Genomic DNA, 16,194 nt, shown 5'->3' with positions numbered 1-16,194 from the left:
GGCCAGACATGGAGGTTCCAGAGGTCTGGCCTGGGATGGCCTGGGAATCGGCCAGGGGGGAGCTGTCGTCAAGAGCATTAGCTCCGAGAACCAAGTCCGGTTGGGCCAGTGTGGCGCTACGAGTAACACTTGCTGCTCCTCTTCCTTGACCTTGCACAGGGTCTGTGCAATGAGGCTCACTGGGGAGAAGGCGTACTTCCGCTTGTCCCGCGGCCAGCTGTGCGCTAGGGCATCCGTGCCGAGGGGACCCTCGGTCAGAGAGTACCAAAGCGGGCAATGGGTGGTTTCGAGGGAGGCGAACAGGTCTACAGGTCTACCCACCCAAATGAGCTGGACTGCACGGGGGTGGAATCGCCACTCTCCGCGAGGCGTAGACTGACGAGAGAGCGCATCGGCTGTCTGGTTTAAGGTCGCTTGGGATATACGTGGCACGCAGGGAGCGGGTCACCTGCTGACTCCACCGGAGGAGGCGTCGGGTGAGTCGTGTTAACTGCAGTGAGCTGCAGTGCACATGCCTCGTAACCTGCCCTAGGGTACCCCTGCCCAAAGGAATGTCATGGAAGACCAAGGGGTTAGGGTGCGTCGGCAGCGAGGCGTAATCACCATCCGCCTGCTGCTGGTGTGCCACGCTCACCAGTGTTGGAGCGGTCTCATGTGCATCAACCCGAGGGGTATCACCGCCACCGAGGATGCCATGTTTCCCAGGAGCCTCTGAAATAGTTTCAGGGGAACCGCTGACTGCTTGAAATGATCCAGGCAGTTCAACACCGAATGGACGCGTGCTGTGGAAAGTCGAGCTGTCATGGTGACAGAGTTGAGTTCCATACCAAGATAGAGGATGCTCTGCACAGGGGAGAGCTTGCTCTTCTCTCGGTTGACCTGTAGCCCCCATCGATCTAGGTGCCGGAGCACCAGGTCCCTGAGTGCACACAACAGATCTCGCGAGTGTGCCAAGATAAGCCAGTCGTTGAGATAGTTGAGTACCCGCACACCCTTCTCCCTGAGGAGAGAGAGGGCGGCTTCCACGATCTTCGTAAAGACTCGTGGAGACAGAGACAGACCGAAGGGGAGGACTCTGTACTGATATGCCTGACCCTCGAAAGCGAACCGTAGGAATGGGCGATGACCAGGGAGAATCGAGAAATGAAAGTAAGCGTCCTTTAGGTCGATTGCCATGAACCAATCCTGACATCTGCCAGATGTCAGGATGCGCTTCTGCATGATCATCCTGAACGGCAGCTTGTGCAGGTGTCTGTTCAGGGTACGCAGATCTAGGATGGGGCGCACCCCCCCGCCTCTTTTGGGGACGATGAAGTAGTAAAACCCCTTGGACATCTCGGCTAGGGGTACGGACTCAATCGCACCCTTCGCCAGAAGGGTGGCAACCTCGCCCCGTAGTACGGGAGCATCCCGGCCTCTGACCGAGGTGGCGAGGATGCCCCGGAACTTGGGTGGGTTTCTGGCGAACTAGATCGCATAGCCGAGACGGATCGTTCTCCTCAGCCACCGTGACGGTGTGGGAAGCTCGAGCCAAGCTCCCAGGGACCACGACAGGGGGACTAAGGGTATGATCTGCTTCATCGACCCCCCGGGGGGTGGTTCGATGGCTGGCAGTGCGGGTCTCTCGCCGGGGGAGGGCCCCCGGGAAGAAGACTGGCTCTGCTGGTTCGCCTGCCTGGCGATGCAGCTCCACGCACCGTCGATTTGAGAGTGCTAAGGGCTGCAATGTACATTCGATGTTGCGCCTCGCCATGATGCAACGTCGAGTTGCCGAACACCGTCGTGTAGAGGGTGAAGAGCGGCTGTGATAAACACCCAGAGAGAGAGAGAAAAACCTTTAGAAGTGGGTAGTTGGGACGGGGCAGGAACCGTCCCGGATCGACCAACCAGCAATGGAATGGCTGGGGTCGGGCCCAAAAGGTGTTCTCGATCTCCCTCGGGTCTTCCCATGAGGGCCGCTACGGCTTCCGCTGTGGCTGCTCATGGGGTGGTGGTCTCCTCTTCGACGTCTCCCGGGGGGCCACCGAGTGGGGGCACCGGAACCGGAGTGTCGAAGAGGACCAGGGCTGCTGGGAAGCAGAGGGTGCACGGGATCTCGACGGCCAGGGGGTGGCCGAGTCGCGGCGTGGGAGGATATGCTTGATATCCTCTGTCTGCTCCTTTTACTGTCGAGAACTGTGGCTCGGCAGTATCACCAAACAGCCCCCCCTTGCGAGATGGGTGTGTCGAGAAAGCTGACTTTCTCGCAACCCATCTGTGCATGGTTTGGCCAGAGGTGTCTCTCCTGGAACACATGTGTGGACATCGCCCGACCCAGGGCCCGCGCGGTCACGTTGGTCGCCCGTAGAGCGAGGTCGGTGATGGCGCGGAGTTCCTGCATAAGCGCTGGGTCGGTCTTACCCTCGTGGAGCTCTCTGAACGCCTTGGCCTCAGGATGGCCATAGCGTGGAGAGAGAGGGACAGCTTGGCCCACAGCAGAGTAAGCTCTCGACATCCTGGATGCCGAAAAGCCTACGTGCTTTGGACGGGAGTCTAGGTCGAGCCCCAGGGGGACTCAACGTATCCTCTAGCTGCCCCCCATCGAGGGAAGAAAGGGTGATGGAACTAGTTGACGTGCACGCGCTGAAGGGGGCGTTCCAGGTCATACTAAGTTCCTCATGCACTTTCGGGGAAACACGGCACTGGGGCTAGTACGGCATGGAGCCGCTCTCAAACCCGAGGTACCATGTATCCAGCCGCGAGCATTGGGAGAGGCAGTTCGGGCACTGCAACCCAACGCCGGCGGCCCGGGAAAGCATTGCTGACATTTCGACGTCCGCTTCTTCCTGATCTCGACCCCCCGAGGGAGGGAGCTTCAAGGAATCGTCGGAGTCTGATGCCAGTAAGTCACCCTCCGATGCTGCAACAGACATCTCATCATCACGTACCGTGTCCGATATGTGATTGAGGAATAAGACGGCAGACCGTCTCATGGGGAACGGTCAGACGAGCAAGACGAGGTGCGAACGGTCCGCAAGCCAGTGGCTGACGGATTAGCGCTCACAGTAATCCTCATATCACCCTCGCTGCTCGCCGTAGTGGGCGGCAGGGCCGTAGTCCTGCCATCACGGAACGGGAAGCAGACAAGGTGGTGGCTGAGTCCTGTGGGAACACAGCCACCCGTGACGCAACGTCTGAATCGTCAACCATATCCACAAGGGCTGTCCCAGCGTACTGGAAGCAGACCTCGTGTCCGTCCCCCTTCTCAATGAGTGTGTTGCACCCACGAGAACAGCGGGACATGCCACACTGGAGAAATTTGCTCTTTTCGAATGTAGGTGAGGCACCGTCTGCTAGCTCGAAGACCTCTGGAACCGCCGAGACGCCCAGGGGAAGTCGCCGCAGGAAGGGACCGTCCGCTGCACCACGTCGTAGAACCGGCAATCTGGAATTGCTAAGTAGTAGCGAGAGATGATCTTCACAAGCGAAGGCTCCGAAGAACAAAAGGTGAATGAATGAAGCACGCCGTCTCCCTTTTATACCCGGATTTCTGGGGGAGGAGTCCGGCATGCAAATTTCATTCGCCAATTTTCATTGGCCTTTTCTAAGTAGTCGGAAGCGATTGGTTCTTAGGGACGAACCCCATCTGTCGGTTCGACACAACGTCGAGAGACCGACAGAAAGGGAACCATGTTTTCCAAGATGAATGGGTCGAGAGAGTTGCATTTATTCTTTCTGCATCGACATGCATGAGGCCAGTTTGTCTCATTTGCTCGGAGTCTGTTGCGGTTGTCAAAATTAGAAACCTTAAATGGCATTATGAAACTAGACATAGACATTTTGAAGAAACTTACCCGCAGCAGTCCGAGGTAAGGACACAGAAAATATATTAGCTCAAAGCCCAGTAGTAGCGATCTACACGGGTCCTCCCTCACTCACTTACCACCCAACAACGAGCATATGAATGTTCACTAAGAATACAGTGGATATTAGGAAAACATAACAAGCCCTTTACTGTTGGGGAAATAGTAAAAGAGTGCATGGAGGCTGCGTGTGAAACACTTTTAGAAGGAAAATAAATACATGAACTAAAATAAAATATTAAACAAACCCCCCTTTCAGCTGCAACAGCCACAAGAAGAGCTGAAATGTTATCAGAGGATGTTCAGTCACAACTTCATGCTGCTATTTGTTAATCTCAGTTCAGCAGAAACAACACTTTAGTTTTCTTTTAAAGTTGTTCATGTTGAAATTAATGTATGTTCAGTGCAGATTTAGAGATTAGGGCATTTTGCACATTTTCCTTCATTATATATTTGTCAGTCAGACATTGTTATGCCGTCGTATAGATATGAAAAACCATCTATTCATACTTTTAGGTATTTAATTGTCCGGACCTCGGCTGGTAAGGAGGGTTCGTTCACTGGACCTCAAGCAATTTTAGTTGAAGACTCCTGCTGTACACCCAAAGCGCTTTACAATCATATGAGGGGGGTCTCTCCTCAACCACCACCAGTGTGCAGCATCCACCTGGATGATGCGACGGCAGCGCCATTGCGCTCACCACACACCAGCTATAGGTGGAGAGGAGAGAGAGAGATAGAGCCAATTCAGAGGGTGGGGATTATTAGGAGGCCATGATTGACAAGGGCCAGTGGAGGGGATCTGGCCAAGACACCGGGGTTACACCCCTACTCTTTACGAGAAGTGCCATGGGATCTTTAATGACCACCTGGAGTCAGGACCTCGGTTTAACGTCTCATCCGAAGGATACCTGACATTCAAGTGTGATCTAATACAGAATAAATAACCAAACCGCAAGCATCTTGTTACTGTTTTCTTAATGTATAAAATATATGATAATGGTGGATGATAGTGTCTTAAATAGTCTTAAAGATGGAGGTTTAAAGCTGTAATTCAATGCATATGTTTACCTTGAACAGAGGCTTACTGAAGGCATTCTTCTTTTATGACAGGCAGGCTTGTGTCAAAAGGACATACCGCCACCCACCGACCCTGTGTATTTACTTATATTTCACATTACATTATTTTACTTGTATATTTACATTGATGGAAAACACGTGTACCTTGCTGTAGCATTAAGAGTTTGGGTTTGCAACCATTTGAGGTCAAGTATTTTGACTTGAAACAAAATGGCAGCCTCAGAGTAAAAATATATTTTCAAAGTTTATAAATAGTTACACTGTTTTTTATTTCACATTTACAAAGTCAATGCCATTGTTGATATATTAAGCCATACATCTCTCTATACCCTTTAAGGAGTATTAAGATGCTTTTTGGTCGATGGGATCACAAGTGTACGAAAGAGACACATACCCTTTCAGTCCTGGGTGTTTAATCCGTCTCTTTGTCCATATGAGACCACTTCTGTCCTGATTTCATAGAGGCTTGGGTTTATGGGCGGGTAAATATATGGGCTTTTTTCGATCTTTTGATCGAATGGATTAAATAAGCACATGCAATTTCATATGAACATGACTGGAGTTGACAAAAAAAAGATTTCTGCTTTGAGCGAATGTCCGAAAGGGTACATTCAAACAAACAATCCACCAAACCATCCAACAATGAAAATAATACACACAATATTGCTAGAATTGTTATGCAAACGAATCTCCAATAGTTTGTGTGATAGTTGCACACATTTAAATTAGCGTACTCTTTTTCAAGACTATAGAATTTATGAATTGTTTGAAAGGCTGTGATGTCTGAAGGCGTAATAGAAGTAATTTGATTCAACTGGAAATGTATGTCTCACATATATGATTGAGTATCGTTTATGTTTTTTACGATACCAAATTAATGTTTAAAACAGTACTTGTGCCTAAACTGATACTTTAAAAAAAAGAGTGCTTGACATTGAATTCCTGCGTTTTTATTGATTTGAAGTCCCTGTGAACTGGAAGTTGAGATCGTTTTTACTTCCCTATTCTGACGCATTTCCGAGTGAAATGGAATTTTGAATGAGAAAATTAGTGGCTGTGGATTGCGTTTTTCACTGCGAATTGATTGGATTGTTTAAGAACAGCCGTTGCATTTTGAAATGGAACCGGCAGCAGACTGACAGTTGAAGGGGAGGAGTTAATGGATGCACTGCCCAAGCCGTCTAACATGCCTCACTAATAACATGGTCATTTCAGGGCGGAAGTGCATTTTCAGATTTTAACTAAAGATTACGATGGCACACAATTACAGAATGTGTAAGGTATGTGAAACACACGGATTCAATTGCGGGTAATAAAGCATTTATTCAGTGACACACACAGGCAAATGCACTGGAAAATCAAAAGGAACTGTTTCCGGGAAGTTTTAAGAGAACATATCACCTTCTTGTGAAATAGTGCCAAAGTGATTTTGTAGTTTTGGTTTGAATCATCTATTTTATTCGACATTTGAACGCCATCTAGCCTTTAGTAGATACAAAGTATAGCATGTCTTTAACCCAAGAGCCAATCCAAACAATGCAGGTGAGTGTCAATGGCGTGTACGACAGTAGATCAATGTCTTTGTCTGAGTGCGTTTTCATGAACATGGATGACCCTGCTGAAAGTCATCTGATGGTTGTCTCTCTGTCATCCGTTGTAAGTACTTCCTTGCTTTCTCTATCCAGCATTTGCAAGAAGAGATTGGCCACACCCTGCAAACACGGACTGGTTCTCTGGCAGCAGGAGACCAACAGGTAACATAGTCATGATCAATAACATGACTCTTTCATAAACATACAAGTGCTAAATATGCTCCAAATAAATGCCCATGACGCATGTTAATGAATGTTTAAAGCATGACACTCACTTGAAACCAAACAATTACTCTCTTTGTTTAGATAGTAGTCACTCTCTGTCAAGCGCTGGCTATAAATGGGGCAGGGGGAGCACTGTAGATTCTACAGGTAAGCGTTTCATGTACTGGACTAGAGGAGAAACCCCTAAAGCATCCACAATATTAATAGTGCATGTCTGTTTTGATATGATCACATCCTATGAAAGTCATAACCACCCTGCTGAAAAAACCAATAGCACCCTGCCCAAAACACAATAGAAAATCTGGTAGCACTTTATTTTACAGTCCTTTTTCCCATGTGCATACTGTGTACTTATTATAGTAAATATAATAACTAAGTAATAACTAGGTACTAACCCTTTACCTACCCCTAAATCTAAACTTAAACCATGTAGTTACCTTATACTCCCTAGTACTTTCTTAGGAAAGTACACTGTAAATACACTACATTTACATTTAGTCATTTAGCAGACGATATTATTCAAAGCGACTTACAGAGAGTTCAGGGAGCAATAAGCGATATGTCATACAGAAGCAATAATACAATAGGTGCTAATACAAAGTTACAAGTTTCAGCAAAAGCTAGACCAATACCAGTTGAGAGAAAGAGAGAGGGTTAGTGTGTTTTTTTTCTCATTTGTATTCACAGAAGAGATGGGTTTTAAGTAGTTTTTTAATGTTGTGAGAGATGCGGTTGACCAGACTGAGTTAGGAGTTGTGAAGGAGAATGAGCGGCAAAGCGATTTACTGCCCTTATGAGAAGGCAATACAAGACCCCAAATGCAGGGATCTTGATGGGGTGTAGGAGTGTAGGAGGGTGTGAAAGTATGCCGGTGCAGATCCAGTGATAGTCCTGTAGGCAAGCATTAGTGACTTGAATCTGATACGGGCTTCAACCAAGCTGAGATTGTCACGGTTTGCGTGGCTGAATAACCCAAATGCAGGCAGCGGGGATTAAGGGGTTAACAGATGTTTAATTTTACAAATAATAAACAAAACAAAACAAAAACCCACGATGGGGAAAACAAGACACGATGAACGGGAACCACAGGAACAAAGACTGAATACACTAACTAAATAAACAGAGACTAATACAACACTGGACAAGATTACAATAGACTAACACTAAACTAGACTTACTTTGACAAGGGCGATACATCCATGAAGACACAAGCACAGAGGAATAACACGGGAAGCACGAGCATGAAACACACACGAGATACAATACACACACACGTAATCCACGAGCAACAAGACAATGAAACAAGAGGGCATTTTAAAGGAGAGACAAACAAGGGATAATTACACTGGGCAGGTGAGGAACATTAGACACGAGAGGAAAGCAATACAAGAAACGAGAGGGGCGGGGCTAATGACAAGACATGAGAAAACACATGAGATGTCAAAAAACAAACATCTCATGGCTTTCTCACATATAACCTAAGGCTTTGCCATGGCTCTGCTACAGGACCAAGAAAAACATGACTAAAGGAAGCGACAGAGATGTCTTCTAAGCAGGCTGTATAATAATAATGCGAGCTGCTACAGTGGTATCATCTGGGTGAAACGAGATGTAGATCTGGGTGTCGTCAGCATAACAGTCATACGAGAAGCTGTGTGCATGTATGATGGGTCCCAAGGATGTTGTGTAGATGGAAAAAAGCAGCGATCCAAGCACCGATCCCTGAGGGACCCCAGTGATCGTGTGGTGAGCAGTGGACAGCGAGCCCCTCCATGACACCCTGAAGGAACTGCCGGAGAGGTAGGATTTGAACCAGTGGAGAGGAGCACCTGAGATTCCTAGAGATGACAGGGTTGCTAGCAGTATCTGGTGATTGACAGTGTCAAATGCTGCAGATAGGTCTAGCAGAATCAGGACCAAGGATTTAAATTCTGCCTTGGGAGCCGAAGTGCTTCTGTGACCGATAGCAGTGCAGTCTCAGTGGAGTGGTTTGTTTTGAAGCCAGACTGCTTGTCATCCAGTAGTTTATTCTGGGATAGGTAGGAAGACACCTGGTTGAAAATTGCCCTTTCAAGTGTTTTTGTAATAAATACCACATAGTGTTCCTATAAACACTATAGGTTCACATGCTGTAAAATAAAGTGCAACAGAAAATCTAATGGTTTTATGGTTATGATGGGAAATGTATTGGTTTTAATGAAACTATAATGGTCTAAACCCTGCTGAAAAAACAATAGAAACCATTAAAGAAGTTGTAATGGTTTTAATGGTTTTTAAGGGATTTGTATTGGTTTTAATGGAAACTGTAATGGTGTCTACTGGTATGTGATGGATTCTATTGGTGGGATGTTAATGGAATAATGCCCAAAACACACTACAAAAATGAATTTTGTAATGGTTTTCATGGAAAAAGCTATTGGAGAGCAGTTTGTCCATTTAGGGCTACTGTAGAAACAACATGGTGAATTCCATGTAAGGAGACCCACGGTGTATGAGATAGAAATAGCTCATTCCAAGATAATAAAAACATAACGCTTCATTATGTAAGGTCTTTATACACCTCTGAACACATAGTTATGTATAATATATTGCATTTCTGTCAATAGATCCTCCAAAAAATCACACACTGGACCTTTAATGGAAACCATTGGAATTTCTGTGATGGTTTCTATTCTTTTTCGATAGTTTTTTCAGAAGGGAACGTTGACTTTTATGTGTACAGTACAGTACAGTACAGTAGCATTTGTTTCTGCTCTACATTTATCGTTCACCTTTTTGAACTCGATGAACTTTTCTTCACAGCTTGCGATAGGTTGGCTTAATTCTTTGCAAACACATGCACACATAGCAATTATGGGCCCACATGCTTCCCATAATGCACCTGGCTGTACTAACTGCTTTTCCCTGCAGCGCATGAGCCAGGGCCTGACAACACAGAACACAAGCACTGGTTGCATAACTTTGGACAGTACTGTAAGTACAATCTTTTGTTTTATTTGAAATATACTTCACTATACAGTAGCATTTCAAAGAATTTTGTTTTCATCACTCCTTTATAAGGGTCTTTCCTGTTGTGAAATGACTGTAGCCCTGAGTTTAAGTCATTGATGGGTTTGGGTGATGTGTTTGACTCAATGGTGTTCAGCTGGGTTCAGCTGTAGGCTTTATGCAGACCAGTTATTTCACACTGACTGAATCAATCATTTCTTTTTGAAGCGTGCTTTGTGCTCAGGGACATTGTCATGTTGGAATAGAAAGGAGCCCTGTCCAAACAGAATTCTCTAGAATATAAGATTTGTGCTCATGGAAATGACTAAAGTAGTCAAACCCGTTCATTAGAAGGGGGCATCCCAACACCTTTTTTTTCCATATAGTCCATAGCGTGATCATTTTTCCTGATGCAGAATATGTTATTGGAACATCTGTTTTGGAGATTTCAGTCTTTCTCTATTCAGATAGATAAAGCTGCAGGTGGATTCCTGGCCTTGAGCTTACTATAATTACGGCTTTTTGTGTATCTCTGACAGAGTCTTTATAATTCTGATTTCCTGATTTCTGTTCTCAGCCCCTGAATCAGATGAGCACAAGCTTCTGTCTGAGACAAGCCACACCAGAGGTATTCAAGACCACACATACACACATACACCACACATGCAGAACCAAATGTCTCACTCGACACACAAAGTGACTATATGGCTATCCTAAACATTTGATGAATTACTGTACAAAGCTGTGCAAAGAGGTTCCGGGTGATAACAAAATATGTCCCTGTAGCCCAGCTGCTTTAACCTTGAATGAAAGTTTCTCTGGACATACACTACAGGGGAAAAGTTAAGGATCACTCGACTGAAAAACCTTCTAAACCGAAGGCATTATGTCTGAATTAGTGCTGTCAAAAATAAGGCATTTTATTTTTTTTCAGATTAACATGTTAAAAATATTTAGAAGAGAACAAAAACACACAACATTATGTTATGAAGCCAATTTTGTTGAGTATGAAGTAGACTTGACTATGAGTAAAATTAAGTCGTAAATGAATAAATGGGAAAGGCGTCAGATCTACGTCTAGCTATGAGGGGCCGTTCAAGCCGAAATTCATACCAGCACTCTCACACACTCATATTCTCCTTTCACACACATACATTTTCCCTCTCACACACTCACATTTTTCCTCTCACACACGTACATTTTTCCTCTCACACTCATACATTCTCCTTTCACACACACTCACATTCTCCTTTCGCACACACACATTTTTCCTCTCGCACACATACATTTTTCTCCTTTCACACTCACATTCTCCTTTCACACACACTCACATTCTCCTTCCACACACATACATTTTTCCTCTTGTGCTCAAATATTTTAACGCGCACATTCTAACGTTTTTCTCTTATATTCATATATTTTTACGCACACATTTATACATTTTGCTCTTATGTAAACGTATTCAAAGTATACATTTAGTATTAAAAATTATAAATGTATGTAAGAAGAAAATATATGTATGTAAGAGAAGAATGTATGTATGTGTGAGAGAGTATAGTGAAAACGGAAGGTGTATGATGGAAACGGAAGGCAGGTCATGCAGACGGCGCTTCCGTGTATCAAAGACGCCGTAAAATGCGGCGTTTTCTATAATATTAAAATCAGCAGCGCCTTTTCTACACAGTCCAGCCCCTCCAATGAACAGAAAGACCTGTGTAGTAGAATGTCGATCTGAATAACGTTTCCTGTTTTTAACTTTATTGCGAATCATGTTTAGACTTTCATTGTGTGATATTTTTCCATTGGGCACGTTTTTGAGAGTGTGTACGTTCATGACTTGTGACGTTAGTTGTAAGTTCAGCCTCGGTAGCGGAGTGGACCGCGTGCGCGGCAGCAGCACAGTCTCGCTTTTAACGACAGAATTCGACTTCGCGGTCCGACCATATTCTTCGTTCCTTTTGAATTGTTTTATTGGGTCATGTTTTTAAATGTCGGAACACTACCCTCTGCTGACATCTGATTAAATGACAAGAAACGCTTATTAACAAGCCAACCGGTGTAAGGCCTTAATGCATGTAACAGCTGCGGGCTAAATAAATGTCTTTACGATCTAATGTGTGATGGGAAAAAGAGGCAAATGGGAGGTTCGGACTCACTTACACTTAAACAAAATCACTTACATAATGCTGTTATGCATAAGTCCCAAACTAAAACTGAGATAAGTGAATGCGGCCTCGCCTGCCTCGTCAAAATAACCATCCCAAAATACAAAACGTTTTTAACAAACGTGATCGCTTAGCAACCTCTATAAAAAGAAGGCAGTATTTGGTATAGGCTATTGAAGCAGCGCGCCTCGGAGGAGAGTGTTTCTCCTCATCCGGCATATCATTTCGATATGATTTATTTTACTCGACAAAGCACGTGTTTTTTCTATAAAGAAACTCAGCTCGATGTGTATGGAGCGTATTATAACCTAAATATCCAGTGCTTTTGTGTTGCATATAATGTATACGTTCTGCACAGTTAGCCGACTGTGTGTGAACAATGTTTTTATTTCATTTCAAGTTTCGTTGTAATTGAGAATCCGTAAATGTGCATTAAACAGCCTAATCAATTGCCTTTCATTTTCGTTTGACAATTTAGCTTAAGATGGCTATACGTAGGCTATAGGCTATCCTTTTATCATGAAGGGAAAAACGTTTCGTTGTAATTTGCACCTTTGCTGCTCGTTGCTCTGTATTTACCAATACATAAGTTATAAAAACAGGCCTATATTTTCCTTTAAAATGCCGTTTTTGTCATCAAAAAAAATCTATATAATAATAACGTAAAAATAGTTTTTTGTCAGCATTTCCCTTATTGTTTCTGTATGTGAATAGTCTCCATAATTTTTAGATTTTTGATCGTCAAACGCTTATAGCGTTTTATACTGAATGCAGGCAGCATGTACAGTCTATATGTAAATAGAAAAACAAACACGTTCGTATGGGAAATAATTTTTAATCAATAAAAACATACTCACAACAGCCACTGTAGCCTACAGTAAGCAGACTTAGCCCGCAGCTGTTACATGCATTAAGGCCTTACACCGGTTGGCTTGTTAATAAGCGTTTCTTGTCATTTAATCAGTTGTCAGCATGAGGGTAGTGTTCCGACATTTAAAAACATGACCCAATAAAACAATTCAAAAGGAACGAAGAATATGGTCGGACCGTGGAGTCGAACTCCTGTCGTTAAAAGCGAGACTGTGCTGCTGCCGCGCACGCGGTCCACTCGCTACCGAGGCTGACAACTTACAAACATGAACGTACACAGAGTCATGAACGTACACACTCTCAAAAACGTGCCCAATGGAAAAATATCACACAATGAAAGTCTAAACATGATTCGCAATAAAATTAAAAACAGGAAATGTTATTCAGATCGACATTCTACTACACAGGTGTTTCTGTTCATTGGAGGGGCTGACTGTGTAGAAAAGGAGCTGCTGATTTTAATATTATAGAAAAACCGCATTTTACAGCGTTTTGATACACGGAAGCGCCGTCTGCATGACTTGCCTTCCGTTTCCATCATACACCTTCCGTTTTCACTATACTCTCTCACACATACATACATTCTTCTCTTACATACATATATTTTCTTCTTACATACATTTATAATTTTTAATACTAAATGTATACTTTGAATACGTTTACATAAGAGCAAAATGTATAAATGTTGCGTAAAAATATATGAATATAAGAGAAAAACGTTAGAATGTGCGCGTTAAAATATTTGAGCACAAGAGGAAAAATGTATGTGTGTGGAAGGAGAATGTGAGTGTGTGTGAAAGGAGAATGTGAGTGTGAAAGGAGAAAAATGTATGTGTGCGAGAGGAAAAATGTGTGTGTGCGAAAGGAGAATGTGAGTGTGTGAAAGGAGAATGTAGGTGTGAGAGGAAAAATGTACGTGTGTGAGAGGAAAAATGTGAGTGTGTGAGAGGAAAATGTATGTGTGTGAAGGAGAATTGAGTGTGTGAGAGGAAAATGTACGTGTGTGAGAGGAAAAATGTACGTGTGTGAGAGGAAAAATGTACGTGTGTGAGGGAAAATGTACGTGTGGAGAGGAAAATGACGTGTGGAGAGGAAAATGTAGTGTGAAGGGAAATGTCGTGTGGGTGAGTTGGAGAGGAAAAATGTACGTGTGTGAGAGGAAAAATGACGTGTGTGAGAGGAAAAATGTACGTGTGTGAGAGAAAATGTACGTGTGTGAGAGGAAGTATATGTGGAAAGGAGAATGTGAGTGTGTGAGAGGAGAATGTGAGTGTGTGAGAGGGAAAATGTATGTGTGTGAGAGGGAAAATGTATGTGTGTGAAAGGAAATGTGAGTGTGTGAGAGGGAAAATGTATGTGTGTGAAAGGAGAATGTGAGTGTGTGAGAGGAGAATGTGAGTGTGTGAGAGTGCTAGAATGAATTGTTGACGGCCTATATAGCGCAGGTCTGCATGGGCAGCATCTAAACCTGCTGCTGACTGCATTGAAGATTAAATTACACAATAATTTGAAATCAAAACTTTAAGATATTCACTGAAAAAGGTGATATGTCTGCATTTCAATCTCATAACTGGAATTCAACGCTGTGACAACAAACACACTATCGTATCTATAAATAAATGTACTTAACGTCATGTCGGGCAAAACGGCACTCTTAATCACACAACTATTAACACAAATGCTTACTAGTCCAGTGGAAACTTCCCTCATCACATTTGCATACTCAACTCAACTCTAACTCAACTTTATTTATATAGCGCTTTTACAATTTTCATTGTTACAAAGCAGCTGTACATGAGACACATTGACTACAAGCAAAACAATCAAAGTTGTACCTGCAAAAACAAGAAAAGGTTGAAAACACAGAAGACAGACACACCCACACACAAAACACTCCACACACACAACACGCACACACACCACACACACAGACACAACACACACACACACACACACACACACACACACGTACGTACACAGACAAGTACGCACACACACACACGCTCAGTGAGAGCACACATTTAGGATAAAGGAGAGAGAAGCACAGGTCAAATATAACAGATAATAAATTCCTATATGCAATATTAATTAAGTAAAACTTTAAGATTCTAAAGCAGCCCCCCCGGTCAGGCAGATAGTGCAAAAACAGTATGCAAACGGTGGCGAGGAACCCAAAACTCTAATCGAGAAAAAAAACCTCAGGAGAACCCAGGCCCAACCAGGGGATTCCAGTTCCCCTCTGGCAAAAGCTGCTGCCTCTGCACAAGCTCCAGAGAACTTGCACAACAAGGCTAAATAAAATAAATAAACTTAATAATAAAATAAATTTAGTTTAAGATTATCATTAATAATCTAATAGCATTTGAAGTTTTGTGGTGAAGACATGTCAAGAGACCGCGTCCTTCTTTATCCAGCTCTATCATCTCAGCTCTTGTCAGGTCCCCACTTCCCATTCTCCGCTCTACCATCAGGTCAGGCCATGAACTGCATCCTGCTCGCTGTGGTAACCTTGGAACAATGAGACAAGACTGGCTGAGAGTAGAGTACTGTTCTGACTCTTTGATGCAACAAGTACATCAGTTGTGTTTTTGGTTCCGGTTGATCTAACTAATGCAGCCTAAACCCTCAGAAGATTTATATTATGGAAGAGTAGTGTATGCAAGATTAAAAAGATGCGTCTTTAGTCTAGATTTAAACTGACAGAGTGTGTCTGCCTCCCGGACAGTGCAGGGAAGACTATTCCAAAGTTTAGGCGCTAGATAGGAAAAGGATCTACCACCTGCACTTGATTTTGAAATTCTAGGTATTACCAACTGACAGGACGCCTGAGAGCGTAATGCACGTGAAGGACTGTAATACAAAAGGAGTTCATTCAAGTACTGAGGAGCTAAACCATGTAAGGCTTTATAGGTAATAAGCAAGATTTTAAAGTTAACGCGATGCTTTATAGGTAACCAGTGCAAGGTTGACAGAACCGGGCTAATATTCGTTAACTTTTTTGCTTCCGATCTCCTCCGTGAGAGATACGAGTGTTGCAAATTTCAATGTGGATTGAGAATGCATTTCGAGCTGGCCACGCCCCCTCCCCGATACAGCGTCATTGCGTGAAGTTGGAGCCAGGTGTACGTGCGTTGATGTGAGGCTGCAGACAGAGCTGATAAAAGCATTAAATCGCATGCACATGAATTAGAGCACAAAGACAGAAATGGCTTAAGTGTTTCTTAAGATTATTAGGTGTCTGTAGACGATAGAAGTAGTAGCTACATTGTTAGAACATCTCGCAGAATATTCTCTGCCTTATTAGGTGGTGAGCTCGCTATGCCGAGTGTCTCATGTAGACTTTCTCATACGCGTGCAAACGCATTTTCATCATGAACACATTCAGTATTTTGAGTGTTGTTTAGTCACAATTTCACACAATCATTCAGAAAT

At 43.9% G+C, this 16,194-nt stretch overlaps 2 protein-coding genes across 14 annotated transcripts in view; both read left to right on the top strand.

Annotated features, from left to right (window-relative positions):
* The window catches only part of ddx21 (DEAD (Asp-Glu-Ala-Asp) box helicase 21), a 151,516-nt gene that overhangs the window by 46,014 nt on the left and 89,308 nt on the right, over positions 1 to 16,194 (top strand). The window lies entirely within an intron of this gene.
* vit (vitrin) overlaps positions 1 to 16,194 on the top strand; it is a 69,685-nt gene that overhangs the window by 38,104 nt on the left and 15,387 nt on the right. For 11 of the 13 annotated variants that reach the window (XR_008963602.1, XR_008963600.1, XR_008963601.1 and 8 more), the window contains 4 exons: positions 6,608 to 6,676; positions 6,821 to 6,886; positions 9,650 to 9,712; positions 10,305 to 10,355. Coding sequence is in view for 8 of the 13 variants with exons in the window: in XM_057342863.1 (XP_057198846.1) it covers positions 6,608 to 6,676; positions 6,821 to 6,886; positions 9,650 to 9,712; positions 10,305 to 10,355 (249 nt within the window). In the remaining 5 variants the exon portion in view is untranslated. The remainder of the gene's footprint in view (positions 1 to 6,607; positions 6,677 to 6,820; positions 6,887 to 9,649; positions 9,713 to 10,304; positions 10,356 to 16,194) is intronic. The other 2 variants (XM_057342869.1, XM_057342867.1) reach the window with 1 other exon arrangement.

This window comes from Triplophysa rosa, linkage group LG9 (assembly GCF_024868665.1).
Source record: "Triplophysa rosa linkage group LG9, Trosa_1v2, whole genome shotgun sequence".
In the NCBI taxonomy this organism is placed as follows: Eukaryota; Metazoa; Chordata; class Actinopteri; order Cypriniformes; family Nemacheilidae; genus Triplophysa; species Triplophysa rosa.
The sequence above is the reverse complement of the archived record's forward strand: the minus strand, read 5'-3'. Positions and strand labels throughout refer to the sequence as shown.